This window comes from Leopardus geoffroyi, chromosome X (genome assembly GCF_018350155.1).
Source record: "Leopardus geoffroyi isolate Oge1 chromosome X, O.geoffroyi_Oge1_pat1.0, whole genome shotgun sequence".
Taxonomy (NCBI): domain Eukaryota; kingdom Metazoa; phylum Chordata; class Mammalia; order Carnivora; family Felidae; genus Leopardus; species Leopardus geoffroyi.
In genome coordinates, this window is record NC_059343.1 from 13,095,019 (window position 1) to 13,111,059 (window position 16,041).

Genomic DNA, 16,041 nt, shown 5'->3' on the forward strand with positions numbered 1-16,041 from the left:
TGAGGTCATTGGGAAAAGTTTAATTGGCTACAGAAATTTGTGAGAACCAAAGGCTGCCTCTGGAGTGAAACGGAAACTAGCCCTTGGGTTCTGGTTCATCTATAATTAGATCCCCTTTGAGGCTTTACATCCATGTTTGGTGGAAAACAGAGCAGATTTTCCTCAGAGAGTTCGTTCATCCTGGCTTCAATTACATCAGAGCCTAAAAAAGAAAGAAAGAAAGAAAGAAAGAAAGAAAGAAAGAAAGAAAGAAAGAAAGAAAGAAAGAAAGAAAGAAAGAAAGAATATAAGTATTAGCAACATCAGAAACTGAATAATGTAAGTCTTAAAATACCTCCAACTAGCCTTTGTACCATTTTGGTTTGCTACTAAAGGTCTCCATGTTTGGGGCGCCTGGGTGGCGCAGTCGGTTAAGCGTCCGACTTCAGCCAGGTCACGATCTCGCGGCCCGTGAGTTCGAGCCCCGCGTCGGGCTCTGGGCTGATGGCTCAGAGCCTGGAGCCTGTTTCCAATTCTGTGTCTCCCTCTCTCTCTGCCCCTCCCCCGTTCATGCTCTGTCTCTCTCTGTCCCAAAAATAAATAAACGTTGAAAAAAAAAAATTAAAAAAAAAAATAAATAAATAAAGGTCTCCATGTTTGAGGTAAACCTAAACAGAGAGAGATATGCTTTCCCTAGTGAACATGAATATTCCACCCCAAAGTGAAATATGAAGAGAGCTCATACTAGAGCAATTAACTCTTTATAATCTTTTCAGAAGCTTCTGTCCTGCTAAGGGAAGCTGCTCATTCACTTCAAGGCCTGCCATAACACTAGACTTGTCCCAGGCAATATCTGCCTCTGAGCTTGAGTTTAATAAAGCTATCCAGACTGCGATCCTCCCTAATAAAGCCTAAAAGAGCCATGGAGAAAATAAGCTGTCCTCAGAAGCCAACCCGGTCTCTGGCATCTTCCTACAAAGAAATAAAATACAATTTTATTTTATACAAATTCAAGGAAATCTGCTTTTCCCTGAAGGACCTAAACGAGGGATCAGCAAACTATTTTTATAAATAAAGTTTTATTGGGAAAGCCACACCCCTTCATTTATGTATTGTCTAGGCTTGCTCTCCCTCTAGAATGGCATCGTGGAATAGTTCCAACAGAGACTGCACGGCCCGCAAATCCTAAAATATTTACTATCTGGCCTTTTACAGAACAAGTTTGCTGACTTATTACTACTCTAACCACTATCGCCCCCAGACACACATTTGTAAGTGCACTTACATATTTGTTCCTGGCCCCAGGTGCATTCTATTTTCTCCCTGCTAACCATTTTCACCAGAGCTTTCTCTGGTGCATCCCAGTTTCCCCAAAGCATGATCGGCTGTTAGGCCTATCCTAACTATGCCCTGGGATGCTCCTGTTTGCTACCTATGTTAGTCAAATAAGAGCATCCTGAGAGAGCAAAATCCTACAAGGCAAGTCCTACGATGCTACTTTCTCCACGGGACAACAGCTTATCTGTAAGACCAACAGATAATACTTGAGGATTCCATCTTACCCTCTCAGGAAGTCCTGATCATTCCAGGTCATGTATTAGTTTCAGCTTATTTCCAACTCAGCTATTCTTGGCTCTGAAAAGCTGTCATCACTGGCATCGCTGTATCTATCACTAGATCAAAAGAGGAACTAATTTAGCAAGGTGCAAAAAAAAAACAAAACAAAAAAAAAAAACAAAACAAAAAACAACCCTGGACCATTATTCTATTTCCAATTCTGAACACTTTCCATAATTAATCCCCATTCAGAGAAAATGCTAAGAAATATTCTACTGTCACTTTCTAGGCACTACAGAAGGAAGTTAGTTCAACTGCACACGGTGATCTCCTTTTGTCAGATGAGCTGATCACATGCTTTCATCTTAAGTTGGAGGTAACTTATTCAGAAAATTGATAAAATCATTTCAACTTAGATTACCATTCATAACCTTCTGAAGACTGCTAATAAAGATCAGTAGCATGAAAGTTTTCCATTCCAACATTCTCAGACATCCAAGGATTTGAGAAATAATTTGCACAATTATGCTATTTTCATATCAGAAACTTTATGGCATGTTCCTACTCCCTCGAGTCACATGTAGTATTCAAAACAGGACCAATTACTGACATAGATGTTGCCGTGTTGGGTTCCCTCAGAAGTGCACCTTCTCCAGGAGATAGCCCTGAAATTGTAGTTCTGTTTTGAGCCATGAGCTCAGGGTGGGGTTCCTCTCGTTCGGTTCCAAATAAGTCAGCAAGTAGATCAACTTCACAAGAGTTCTACTGATCTATGGAGATGACGTTGCCAGGAAGTATTTTATGTGTGACCCAATCCTGACCTTGACCAACTTTTTTTGCTGACGTATAGCAATAGAAATCTCAATTCCATAACAGGTGAAAATCCACTTTTTGTTTGTTTGTTTGTTTAAGGAGGAAAGGGAACAACTGAAGAAACCCTATGCTGACAGGTTAGGAAACAAAGATTTACTCTAAATATATTGAGCAAGTATCAATAAATACATAAACAAAAATGTGAAAGACAAGCCCACTCTCCTCCATGACTTTTGAACAAAATACTGGAAAGGCTGCAGGGGCGGGGCTAGAGTACGGATAGGAGATAAAAGATTAAGAACTGGCAGAAGAGAGCAGCCTGGGTGGCTCAGTCGCTTAAGCTTCCAACTCTCAATTTCAGCTCAGGTTACGACCTCACAGTTCATGAGATGGAGTCCTGAGACGGGCTCTGTGCTGACAGCGTGGAGCCTACTTGGGATTCTCTCTCCCTCTCTCTCTGTCCCTCCCTCACTCTCTCTGTCTTTGAAAATAAATACACTTAAAAAAAAAAAAAAGAATTGGATACAAGACATGTTAGAGAAACATTTAATGAACATATCCTTAACCAAATAGAAGAAAACTCCTACTTAGATTTTAAATCAGGAAAATCAGTTCTGTTACAAGAGGGTTTCCAGTAAAGAAAACACAGGAATAACTGAAGAACGTTTTTTCAGAAACTGCCCCTTCCTTATCTATGCAATCTCACTACACAAATGTAGAGTCTTTCCTGGTTCTGTGCAACAAAAAGGGATTTGGAAGTTGCACTCCACTTTCTCTAGGAGAAGAAATGAAGGTCAGGGTGTTGCAGTGATTCATCTGGCACACAGCTCATTCAAGGTGGGGCCAGAATCCCCATCATGCTAACCCAGGCCACAAGCTCAAGTCTAAACTGTGCTACAATGTGCCAGCAGTCACATGTCCTCTGACTCCACAAGTGAGAAGGCATCAGATTTTATACCTGCTTCCTTCCCTACTTCTGAGCCCAGGGAAGAGTAAGGTGGGCCCACATCTTCCCCCTCACACCCCTGGTTGTACTATTTATTAGCCACATACTTTTGGACTGACCTCTTGACTCCTGAGAGTCTGGGAAAAAGTAGTAACAATACCTACAACCTCACCAAAACGTTATGAGGGCCGAAAGAGAATACATACATGTGCTCTGGAGACTGTATAAAAACATAAGTGATTGCTGTTTATGGGATTTACACATTTACAACATGATAGTGCTCAACAAGTCGTGGAAATATAAGGTCATAAAAACTGCCAAGGGCATGATTTTCAGAATTGTTTCTTGTACCGAGTAATTCCCTGCTCACGTTAGCCAGCAGACTTGGGTGGATCTGTTTGTAAGCTAATGGCTCTCATTTCTATCTGATGGCTGGCTACACCAAACTCTGACCACACATCAAAATGGCATAGGCTGAGCCTAACAAAGCGAGACTCAGCTTGAGTTTATTCACGTCCCAGGCAAATGAGTGGGTTCACTCATTTTCTTTCACATGTGTCGCTGGCCAGAAGCAGGACGATGAAATAAGCCATGGCCCTCAAGAACAGAATCATCAAAATAGGCATTGCTGTGAAACGTGCTGATTTTAGGGCATTCACGTGCCAGCAAAAAGCAAGTGCTAGAAATAAAACGTAGATCATCACCACACGCAGAATAGCAATGGCTCCCACACATTCCATAAAATGCGGGTGCTACTCTGTGCCGTATATGACTTAGGGGTTCTTTTTGCTTTCACACGGAACAAACTTAAAGAAGTCATAAGATATACTTATTTGGGTACGTTTGCACTTAATTCGAGACATCACAGCTCTATCTTAAGGCTAACCCATCTTTTTAAATAATCTTCTCTGTACCCATGCACATGTTTCTCAGGAGGGAAAATTATTAGACATTAAGGTCTTACATGTTAAATTCTATGAAATGTCACAGAATATGGACTCATTTGTGTGTATCTTGATATATTTGATGAGGGGAAGTTTTTTTTTTTTTTTAAGTTTATTTATTTTGAGAGAGAGTGAGCACGCACAAGCAAGCAGGGGAAGGGACGAGAGAGAGAGAGAGAGAGAGAGAGAGAGAGAGAATCCCCAGTAGGCTCCTCAGTGCTGCCAGCACAGAGCCCAACTGGGGGCTCTAACTCATGAATCCTGAGATCATTACCTGAGATAAAATCAAGAGTTGGAGGTTTAACGGCCTGAGCCACCCAGGCGCCACTTGTGGAGGGGAAATTTTAAACCTGTACTGCCCAATATAGAAGCCACAAGCCACAGAAACTATCTAAATTTCAATCAATTAAAATCAAATTGAACTGAAAATTCCATTCCTCACTCACTTCAAGTGTTCACTATGTTACCGGGGCACTTGGTTCTTATCCCAGATGCACCAAAGAATTGGAGACCTGAGACCAGAATGGGGAGATAGAGTTTATTAACTAGATAAGTATAGTACACTTTCAAGAAAGAAAGGGGGCCACTGCTGGAGCAAAAGTGGTAATGGCCCCAAGAAGCTCTAGCTGCACCCTTTTAAACCTGTTTTCTGCATATGCAAATTTGGCTTTGATTGACAGCTTGTGGTTATAGTGCATTTTGGCTTCTGTGCAAGTGCCTACCCATGATGCACCTGTTATAATTGTATTTATTTGTGTATTATATATTTATGAGTTTCTAATGAGCTTTTGCTGTGACCTTAAGGGCAAGCTGCACCTTGTGCGCACATGCTCAGCTCGTGGAAGTCGCCTTGTGGCTTTTGAGCCAGCTGTGGGGCTAGGCCTTTCCTGTTCCCTTAGCTCTCAGAGGTGGCTCTGAAAGTGTGGCCGTTAACCCTGGGGGATGGCTCTGAGGGTGTGGCCAGCATCTGCTTTATGCCTCCTCCCTCTTGCTTAACTAACTACCTAACAAAAAGTCATGTGTGACTGGTGGCTGTCATATTGGGCAGTGCAGATTATAGAACATTTCCATCATTTCCATCATTGCATTGCAGAAAGTTCTATTGGATAGTACTTATTTTAAAACAAATGAATAATGATTTAAAAAAATATGATCATCTCCTTGTCACTCCCTAAAAAAAAAAAAAAATGTTTTTTAAGACCTGGCTATCTACAGTTAATGAAAATCACGGCAAATGTCTCTCGTGCATGCATATGCCCCCAAATAACGGAAGCACTCTTTTTTTTCCAAAAAAGTTTTTTACTATATTCTTTTTAAGTAGGCTCCAAGCCCAAGGTGAGGCCTGAACCCACAACCCTGAGGTCAAGAGTCACATGATCTACCGACTGAGCCGGCCAGGTGCCCCTATGTTATTTTTTACAAGACAAAATGAAAATCACCAGCAACGACTCATGGGAATCTCTATCCTAACAACACTGGCTTGACTTACCAGACTTGACTGCAACAGTCTATGTGTGGTTCTTTGACAAATAAAAGGCTTGTCATAATCATTTGTCAAAGATTCCTGGTTCCTAATAAATTCCCAGTGTAAGAAAACATATATTCCAAGGCACCAGGACAAGATATATGATGCCTCATATATCCCACCTTTTATGCTACCCCAGGGGCAGCCGTTAAACCATTTCTTCTCCATTAATAGAAAGAGGTGGTTGGAATTTAAAAAAACCTTTTTTTTGACGGCATACTGAGGATTCCCAGCCTACATGAGTTCCCACAATACTTTAGATCAAAATCCATTCTGTGTGGAACAAGCATGTTTTAAAACAGGTTGCCAGGCACACAGTTTTCTCCAAAGCATTGTTACTGCTACACTTACTTCCTTTTCAGAGAGCCCCTGGAAGCCATAAAATATAAGAGCAATGGAATGAAAACTTGGTATGCTGTGAATGACTTTTGCATTGAATAGTAAATGGTGGACTACAAGCCAGGCAGGGCATTAAAAGCACAGTAGTCTCTAGTACTAGGAACTCCATTCCTGGTGGCACCCGTACCATCAGCACTGCAGTGAACCACCATCAATAAAACAGCACCTTTCAATCAACATTTAAGCCCTAAGGGAAGGTGTACTCAAATGTGGTTTATTCACAGTACTTTACCAAAAAAGGTCTCAAGGTATGGAGTTGGTGACAAACAATGCGGGGCAGGGAAGGGGGCGCTGTTTTAAAAGGTGTTTTAAAAACTGCTTAAAAAGAATCATTTTTTTCCAGGTCACTTTTCCTTGAAATGTAATAAAGGGGAAAAAGTAGCCTCTTGATATCAGTAGCTGGAAAGGATGTAGACCCTGAGATTTAGGAGTAGGCTTGGGAAAAAGTACCCCGTAGGTAGCAAACCCAGAAGTCAAATCCATAGCACCTGCTCTATGTATCCACATTGTCCCCAAAGAAACAATCTATTTGCACCTGTCCCCTCTAAGGTATTTTTAGCTGGACTAACAATCAAAGTGACACTAGACAGATTAATAGGGGAAAACTGAAGAGGCAAAAGTTTCTCTTGAGCCTGCAGGGTCTTGATCGCCTTCAGCTCAAAAACAGTCCATGTGCCAGGGGCGCCTGGGTGGCTCAATTGTTTAAGCGACGGACTTCAGCTCAGGTCTTGATGTCACCGTTTGTGAGTTTGAGCCCCACATTGGGCTCTCTGCTGTCTGCACAGAGCCCGCCTCGGATCCTCTGTCCCCCCTCTCTCTGTGCCTCTCACACACTTGCTCTCTTTCTCTCTCTCTCTCTCTCAAAAATAAACACTTAATGCGGTGCCTGGGTGGCTCAGTCAGTTAAGCATCCAACTTCGGCTCAGGTCATGATTTCATGGTTGGTGAGTTTGAGCCCCGACTGGTAAACTCGAGCCCTGCTCGGAGCTCCACAGTCTCTCTCCCCGTCTCTCTGCACCTCCTGGGATTCTCTCTCTGTCCCTCACTCATTCTCGTGCTCTCTCTCTCTCTCACACACAAATAAATAAATGAAAATTTTAATAGATAAATAGATTTAATTTAAAAATAAATAAATAAATAAATAAATAAACAAACAAACATTAAACAAAAAATAGTCCATGTGCCAAAGTGGCATATTTTGAGGGAACTTGTCCCAAACCCCTTCAAACTCGAAATAATCTTTATGCCAAAGTGGCCCATCTTGCGGTGGCCTGCCCTCGGCTCCTACACACCATATATTGTAAGAATGGCCCTTGGCCACACTAACCGTGCAGCCCGAAATTTAAAAAAAAAGTAGGCAAAACGATTCCAAGTTTAAAATAGTGCTAGAAAATGTACATCGGAGAGGCCACACCCACCTCCAATGCCCCCACCACCGGTCAGCAATGATTTTCCTCCAACTAGCATCCTAACAGGATACAGATTGGCAGGATACAGACTCACCTCTCACTAAGAGGTTTAGGAATGTATATCAAGAGCCACAAAAGTGGTGTGAGCTGAAGCAAAAGCATTGAAATCTTCTGGGGAGATCGAGGGACTGCAAGCTGTTCCCTAAGGATTTGTGTGCATTTTATTCTAGAAGTCAAGAAGCCACTGAGAGTTTTAAACTCCAAAATAATGTAGGAAGATGGACTGAAAAGAGGAAAGCTGGAGGTAGAGACACCAGGTAGGAAGCGTTGTAGTAGGACAGCGGGACAGCAGAACTAAGGTAAAATTAATAATTCTCATTTAGGGGCACCTAGCTAGCTCAGTCGGTAGAGTGTGTGACTCTTGATCTCGGGGTTTGTGAGCTCAAGCCCCATGTTGGGCATAGAGCTTACTTAAAAAAAAAAAAAATCCCATTTAATTTCCCACCATAGACCAGACACTGTGTTAAGTGCTTTACATTTAGCCTGGGTGGCTCAGTCAGTTCAGCGTCCGACTTCGGCTGAGGTCATGATCAGTGGCATTCGAGACCTGCATCGAGCTCTGTGCTGACAGCTCAGAGCCTGGAGCCTGTTTCAGATTCTGTGTCTCCCTCTCGCTCTCTGCCCCTCCCCCACTCTCTCTCTCTCTCCCTCTCTCTCTCTGTGTGTCTCTCAAAAATAAATAAACATTAAAAAAAAAAAAAAAAAGAGGAGGGTCCTGCTTGCCGGGGAACTCAGGAACTTGGCTTTCAGAATGTTTTATCCGTTACTAACTGATAATGCCAGTTTCACTTGGTGCAGGCTGTACGTACAAGCAATGTGATTTACGGTGAATGCTTGCTTTCCTTCTGAGAGTCTGGAATGTGAGTGGCTACTAGGTAGAGAATGCCTATGTGACCAGCCCCAATAAAAACCCTAAACTCTGAGTCTCAAATGGGCATAAACACCACACACATTGCTGCAGGGGGAAGGCGAGCTCTGTGTGACCTTTCACGGGAGGGAGAGGGCACAGGAAACCTACAAATCGATTTCTCCAGACTCCACTTATATCTTTTCCTCTTACTGATCCAGCTGTGCAAACTTAACTCTGTCACTGTAGTGAATTTCAACCATGAGTACAACTGTATTCAGATTTCCTTCTAGTGAATCATCAAACTTGTGGGTTGTCTTGGGGCTAAAACAAAGACTTTGAGTTTGATATTGCATGTACTTTTGAGTAGCTTATAAAAACTTGAAAAGGGGCACCTGGATGGCTCAGTCGATTAAGCTTCCAACTCTTGATTTCGGCTCAGGTCATGATCTCACAATTCATGAGTTCGAGTCCCACATGGGGCTCTGCACTGACCGTGTGGAGCCTTCTTGGGATTCTGTCTCCCTTTCTCTCTGCCCCTTCGCTGACTGCTATCTCTCTCAAAATAAATAAAAATCAAACTTAAATTTAAGAAACCTGAAAAAACACTATCCTACAGCTGTTATGCCTCTTGAACAAAAGACTCCAAGTTGAAAACCAGGTGGAACTGGTCCTCATAACTGCTGCCACTCTACAGATAACAGAGTGGCCAAAAACTTAGCACACTAGTTCTAGATCCCCAAATAATATTCTCACTGCAACTTCCTAGGCACTAAAAGAGAACTCTTCTCCACAGGGCAGAATGCAGAGGTTATAGCTCAGGTGTACGAGCACAAAGCCAAAATTTTTTTTACATTCTGGGCTTTAAAGATGTCAGCTGCACATGTGCCATGTAATTACATACCGTCAGCCAATTTCTGGGAAAGGAAGTCATTATTCCAGTGTTCATATTCCTTGTTATGGTTGTTTATGGTTGATTACAGTCGGTAATCTTGTTTGACAGAAATACAGTCCCAACTCAGCTCACATTAGAGCCTGGCCGTCAAAGCAGCTGTCTGCTTTTCAATGTTCACTGACACCATGGAGCTGGGCAGAGAGAAGCTGAAGTTGAAGGTTCCTCTGGAATCCTGGTGTCTGTCACTGGGTTAATTCACTGGTGCCATTCTTAGTCAGAAAACCCCCTTAGGTGTCAGAATTAGACTACACTGTATCCATCCTCCCGTGCTACCTAGAATTGTTACTTTAGCAAACAAGGTTGTACTAAACAACCTGGTCTGCTGGGGAGCCAGGGAGGTAAAGATAAATAAGATGCTCGCCGCCCTTAAGAAATGCACTGGTTGGGGAGCCTGGGCGGCTCAGTCGGTTAAGGGACTAACTCTTGATTTCGGCTCAGGTCATGGTCTCGCAGTCCATGAGTTCGAGTCCCACACTGGGCTCTGCACTGACAGTGCGGAGGCTGCTTGAGATTCTCTCTCCCTCTTTCTCTGCCCCTACCCTGCGCTCTCTCTCTCTCTCAAAACAAACAAATAAACTAAAAGAGAGAAAGAGAAACGTACCGATTTATGGCTGATATGTAGGAATTGTCTGACTACCATGGAAGCACGCTGGTCAGCTGTAATTCCAACACCAGCATCAGAGTTATGTTAAGAAGTCTTTCTCAGAAACTGCTGGTAAGCTTTACTCAGAGACCACCATCCCCCATGTAGGAATCGGCAGGCCATCCAACACATAGGTGGGCAGTCCCCGCAAATTAGGTAGCATTTATTTCTAGCCACTGCTTGCAAACAACCAGTTTTGCGTGAATTATTTCTCTCAGCCATGTAACTTCCTCCACTGTCACTCTCCTTTTACATGTGGGCACCTGAAATAATGGAGACTATAAAGTGGCTGAGAAGGGTCACAGCGCACATGTGACATGGGACCCCACTGGCATTTCCAATCTGCTACATAAGCCACGCGGTGTCAGAACACAGGACGCTCTCTCCACACACGATCTCACACGGAACCATATCACATGAGCCTGATCAAGTGCAGCTGCTCAGCTGGAGCAGGGAAGCTTCTGGAGCCCCCTCAGCCTGCTCCTCGCAGCAGCCCAGATCCAGCTCCACAGGGCACAGTTTGAAAACCAGTGCGCCGGCTCCAGAGTATGAGGAATGATCATTAAGTCAGTAAGACACCCAACATGGAAATACATAAAGCTGTTCCCATTTCAAAATGTGGGTAAAAGAAATGATAGAGAGCCATGAGCTTCTCCTAGTAGGTGATGTCCCAAAGAAGCAGGCTTGGGTAACACGGGCACACACACACCCATCGGACACTGATCCTGGCACTCTAAACTGCAATATCACGAGGGTTATTTGCCACGATGAGGGTCAGTGACAGTAATCTTCTAAACAACACATATCCAGCTACTGTGGTACTAACTCTACCTAACCGCTCTCTGATTCTGGCCAGCTCCATAAAGTTACTGTATCCAATATTCTTGCATGAGAAGGAGTAAAGATATGAATTCTCCCCAAACTAACCATTTACATGTAAAAACCATTTACATGTAACCATTTACATGTAAAGAAATTTTCATGAAAATCCCTAAGGTATTTTTTTTATTTGAACCTCATTTTCAAAATCATTGTATAATTCATCTGGAAGAATGGCAAAATATATTTTTTTGAAATGTTAAAGAATAACGGGTGTAGGGTAGATAAGGACTTGATTTACAATAATGCTATGATAATGAAGAGGGTGGTAAGGGTTCAGAAATAAGAGATGAAATCATCAGTGGAACAAAACAGAAATCCCTGCAACAAATCTGAACGACTCAGCTTACTAACCATGGGGGTGGGGTGCAGATACTACCTTAAGTAATACACCAATAATAAAGTACATATAGATTATAGATTTAAACTATAAAATTGAAAGCATAAGAATACCAGTGGAAAACAAATGGGCCATTATTTATATAATATTTTTGATAGGGAAAGGAAGATTTTAGGCATGATACTAAAGGCAGAATCCATAAAAGTTAAAGATTTGATTACATAAATTTTAAAAATATGTAACTAAGGGCACGTGGCTGGCTCAGTCGGTAGAGCATGTGATTCTTGATCTCAAGGTTATAAGTTCCAGCCCTATGTTGGGTGTAGAGCTTACTGAAAAATAAAATCTTTTTTTTTTTTTTTTTAATTTTGAGAGAGGAAGAGAGCCCATGCACAAGCATGTGAGCAGGGGAGGGGTAGAGAGAGCAACAGAGAGAGAGAGAGAGAGAGAGAGAGAGAGAGAAAGAGAGAGGGAATTCTAAGCAGGTTCCATGCTGTCAGCACAGAGCCTAACATGGGGCTCAATCCCATGAACCATGACATCATGATCTGACCAAAAATCAAGAGTCAGATGCTTAACCAACTCAGCCACCCAGGCACCCCGAAAAATAGGATCTTAAAAAACACACACACACACACATATAAAGACTATACAAAGTCCTAACTGAAAACTCTTTAGGGAAAATGAAAACTACCATTAACAATTTAAAAGTCAAACAAACCCACTTTGAAAAAATATTTGCAACCTAAGAAAGGATTAATGTCCTTTATATATAATGAGCTTACCAATCCGTAAGAAAAAGGATATAATAGCAAAAGGAAAAAATAGAGCAGAGGGTATGAACAGGTTATTCCTAAAAAAGCAAATAAACACAAAACATTTTTATATATTCATTAATCAAAGAGTCAACACAAGAAAATCCCATTTTTCACTTATCAAAATGACACAAATTTCTAAAATAATACCCAGCACCAGCATGATTTGGAAAGCTGACATGCTACCATTGTAGATGTGAAGAAATCATTTTCATTCAGAGAAAAAAATTATGATTGTTAAGAAAGAAAAAATTACTCGTTACTTTTTTAAAAATCCTGTAATGATATTAAATTTCATGAGAAACCTAAAAAAAAAAAAAAAAAAAAAAAAAAAGACGAAGAAGAAGCCCAAGACATTGGTAAGCACAGCTTGGGATGGGGCTAGGAGTAGTAAGCTGGTTACCTAGGAGACAGTTTGCAGCCCTCTTGCAGGTAGGTATGCAGGTTCCCAGTTGCGGCAAGTAATAGTCCCAGGTATGGAGGGGAAGGCTTCATCGGCCTAGAAGAAAACTCAGGATGGAATTGGACACCAACAAAATAGGGGTGATCTGAAATGAGAATAATCATGATGCAATTGAAGCAGAAAAACACGAGAGCTGCTTTCAAGGTTTTATCTTTTCACAAGAAAACACATCAAACAGTGAGACAATTAACCTGCTATCATTGCCAGTGACTTTCATGAGTCATCTTCACACCAGAATTTCACACGGCAAAACACATCACACTTAATAAGAGATCTGGCATTTTATCTGTGCAAGGTGCCAGCATGAGCAAAATCAAACCAAACTTGAATGATGAATCCTGCTTGCCCAAAGTCCGCTTGCTTTTTGAAGGCACTTCATAGACTTACCTTGGCTCCATTTCAATGGAATCCCTCTCGCTCTAGGCTAATTGTAGGTCATTCTGTCTCTTAGCTGGCTTCAGGCCATTTCCTACAAGGTCTTTACCGTTCCCAAGGGAAGAGTGGGGGGAGGGGGGGGAGGGAATGCAGCAAGTACTTGAGGGTATTAATCAGAGATGGCACCATGAAACTGAACTGACACTCCTACTTTAGCCTATGCCAACTTATCTCCTGTGACTATGAGACTCAGAGTGATAAAAGGATGGCCTTTCAACGTGTTAATGGTGGTAACGGCTCAAGGTGGTAAGAGGTCAAGATATTTTTATTTTCTTCCTTATACTTTTCCCTATCATGTGAAACTTTTCCATGAGCCTATGTTCCTTACATCATTGGGGGGGGAGGGGGTGGAGGGGAAGTTAAGCGATTTTCATATCAAGGGTTGTCAAATCTCCTACACGAACAATTCAAGTTCTCTTAGATGTAATAGGAAGAGAAAAGTAGCTTTACCAGCTACTTTTAAATACACGAATCTTGTTTTAGAATGGAAAAAATTAAATGGGCAACATTTCCAAATCTCGGTAGAAATTGTACAGAATTGCAAATTCCTTCCCCTATCAGAATTCTCAAAAACTATGTTTTTTCCCCTGATTAGGAAGCAGTTCCTAATCAAGCAACTCTCTAGAAATCCAGCAACCCTCTTATCCCATAATCACTAGAGTACAGAACATGGTCAGTGCTATATTCCCTACTTTAAAAATTATTTTAACTTGGGCAACTGGGTGGCTCAGTCAGTTGAGCACCTGACTTTGGCTCAGGTCATGATCTCACAGCACTTGAGTTCAAGCCACACATCAGGCTCTGTGCTGACAGCTTGGAGCCTGGAGCCTGCTTCAGATTATGTGTCTCCCTCTCTGCACGTCCCCTGCCCGCACTCTCTCTCTCTCAAAACAAAATAAATAAACATTAAAAATAATTTTTAATTATTTTAATTGCTATATATATCAAACCGAAGATGCCAGAATATAAGTTTTATAGGGGGAAGTAAATATAACTTTAAAGCTTTCAACAAGATGCTTTATCAAATGAACTAAAATTCTAGTATGGAAATCTGGGATGCCTGGGTGGCTCAGTCAGTTAAGCGTCCAGCTTCAGCTCAGGTCGTGATCTCATGGTCCATGAGTTTGAGCCCCACATCAGGCTATGTGCTAACAGCTCAGAGCCTGGACCCTGCTTGGGATTCTGTGTCTCCCTCTCTCTGTGACTTTCCCCTGCTCATGCTCTGTCGCGTTCTCTCTCAAAAATAAATAAACATTAGGAGCACCTGGGTGGCTCAGTCGGCTCAGGTCATGATCTCACAGTTCGTGAGTTTGAGCCCTGCATCGGGCTCTGCACTGACAGCTTGGAGCCTGGAGCCTGCTTTAGATTCTGTGACTCCCTTTCTCTCCGCCTCTCTGCCTCTCTCTCTCTCTCTCTCAATCAATAAACAAACATTAAAAAAAACTTTTTAATAAAAAATAAATAAAAATCTAGTATGGAATTCAAAATCACAAATCTCCATCACTTACCACCGGAGACCCAAAGTTACAAGTGAGGAATGATGATGGAACAGAAATGCCCACTCTTGTAAGGTTATCATTTAAAGCTTTGCTATACAACATGGCAGCTCCCAGCCACATGTGGCTATTTAAATTCATTCAAATTAATTGAGCACATCTCAAATGTTCAATAGCCACACATGGCTAGTGGCTACCATACTGAACAGGGCAGAATAGGCCACCATGGCAGCAAGTTTAATTGGACAGCTCTGAGTCCAGAAAAATCCAGTGTAGAAATCCTCTACATCACATCTAGGAAGAAGCCTCCTTGAATTACAGGGACATTCAGGTAAGAAAGCTTGGTGAGGAGAATGCTACCTTCTCCCCGGAATGTGTCCCCTCAAGAAAAGAAGAAACCATCCATTCTTAGAAAAGAAACTAAGTGGGGCGCCTGGGTGGCGCAGTCGGTTAAAGCGTCCGACTTCAGCCAGGTCACGATCTCGCGGTCCGTGAGTTCGAGCCCCGCGTCAGGCTCTGGGCTGATGGCTCGGAGCCTGGAGCCTGTTTCCGATTCTGTGTCTCCCTCTCTCTCTGCCCCTCCCCCGTACATGCTGTGTCTCTCTCTGTCCCAAAAATAAATAAAACGTTGAAAAAAAAAAAATTTAAAGAAAAGAAACTAAGCAATGTAGCTTTAAATTTAATATGCAATGACTCTTACAGCACAGCATGTAGGGATGTCTTTGAAAGAAGCAGACAGTAATTGTGCTTTTTGTACAACTACACACAGAAGCCAAGCAATGAGTCTGTCATAGCCAGGGACAAAATATTTGAATGAATGGATCACTGTTCTGAATCACTTTCTCCAAAAAAAAAAAAAAAAAAAAAAAAATCCCCTATGCCAAAATGAGGAAAGAACCTAAAAAGTTTTTATTTTCATGATGCTCTATATTAGTCAGGTAAAATATCTGTTAAATAGTGCTCTTAATTGCTTTGAATCACATTCTGACGTTATAGTAATCTCAAGCTTTGTTTTTCCTTTTAGAACCCCTTTAGGAATGTTGAGATTCATGGATATGATTCTAAGGGGTAGCTAAGATCAGAATCTTTGGGGGGAATTTTCCTTAATAAGATAAATTTCTTTGCAATCAACTTTTAAAAATTGCAGGATTTCACAGCGTCTCTCATTTCCTTTCCAACACGCACGAGATTTGCAAGTATCAACGGGAATCTAAATCCAGGCGATAAAAGAGGCATCTAAGAATTTGCTGACAATAATGAAAGCCAGGAGAATTAAAAGAAAGTACGTACTTGAATGAAGTAAACAAATAGTTATCTGCTTAAGAAATTCTCTGCCCTCTCACATGCCAGAAAGATTTAAGAGAATTCAACCCCAAAGAGTGATCCACCCTATAAAAATTCTAAATGATAGGCATTTCCATCAGAAAGACTACAGGAAATACATCCCCATTCCCTAATTCAAAACTTCAGGCACGGACTGATAATCTTAAGTGGAATGTCCAATGAAAACAAGAGGAACAATAAAATCCACAGAGG

At 41.8% G+C, this 16,041-nt stretch overlaps 1 protein-coding gene across 5 annotated transcripts in view; it reads right to left on the reverse strand.

The window, feature by feature from the left end:
- Window positions 1-16,041, reverse strand: part of CTPS2 (CTP synthase 2) — a 106,374-nt gene continuing 90,333 nt past the window's right edge. For all 5 annotated transcript variants that reach the window (XM_045472922.1, XM_045472920.1, XM_045472919.1 and 2 more), the window contains 3 exons: window positions 12,515-12,659; window positions 1,542-1,652; window positions 1-202 (listed from right to left, as the gene is read on the reverse strand). In XM_045472922.1, coding sequence (XP_045328878.1) covers window positions 1,583-1,652; window positions 12,515-12,659 — 215 coding nt within the window. In that variant the 3' untranslated portion in view covers window positions 1-202; window positions 1,542-1,582. The remainder of the gene's footprint in view (window positions 203-1,541; window positions 1,653-12,514; window positions 12,660-16,041) is intronic.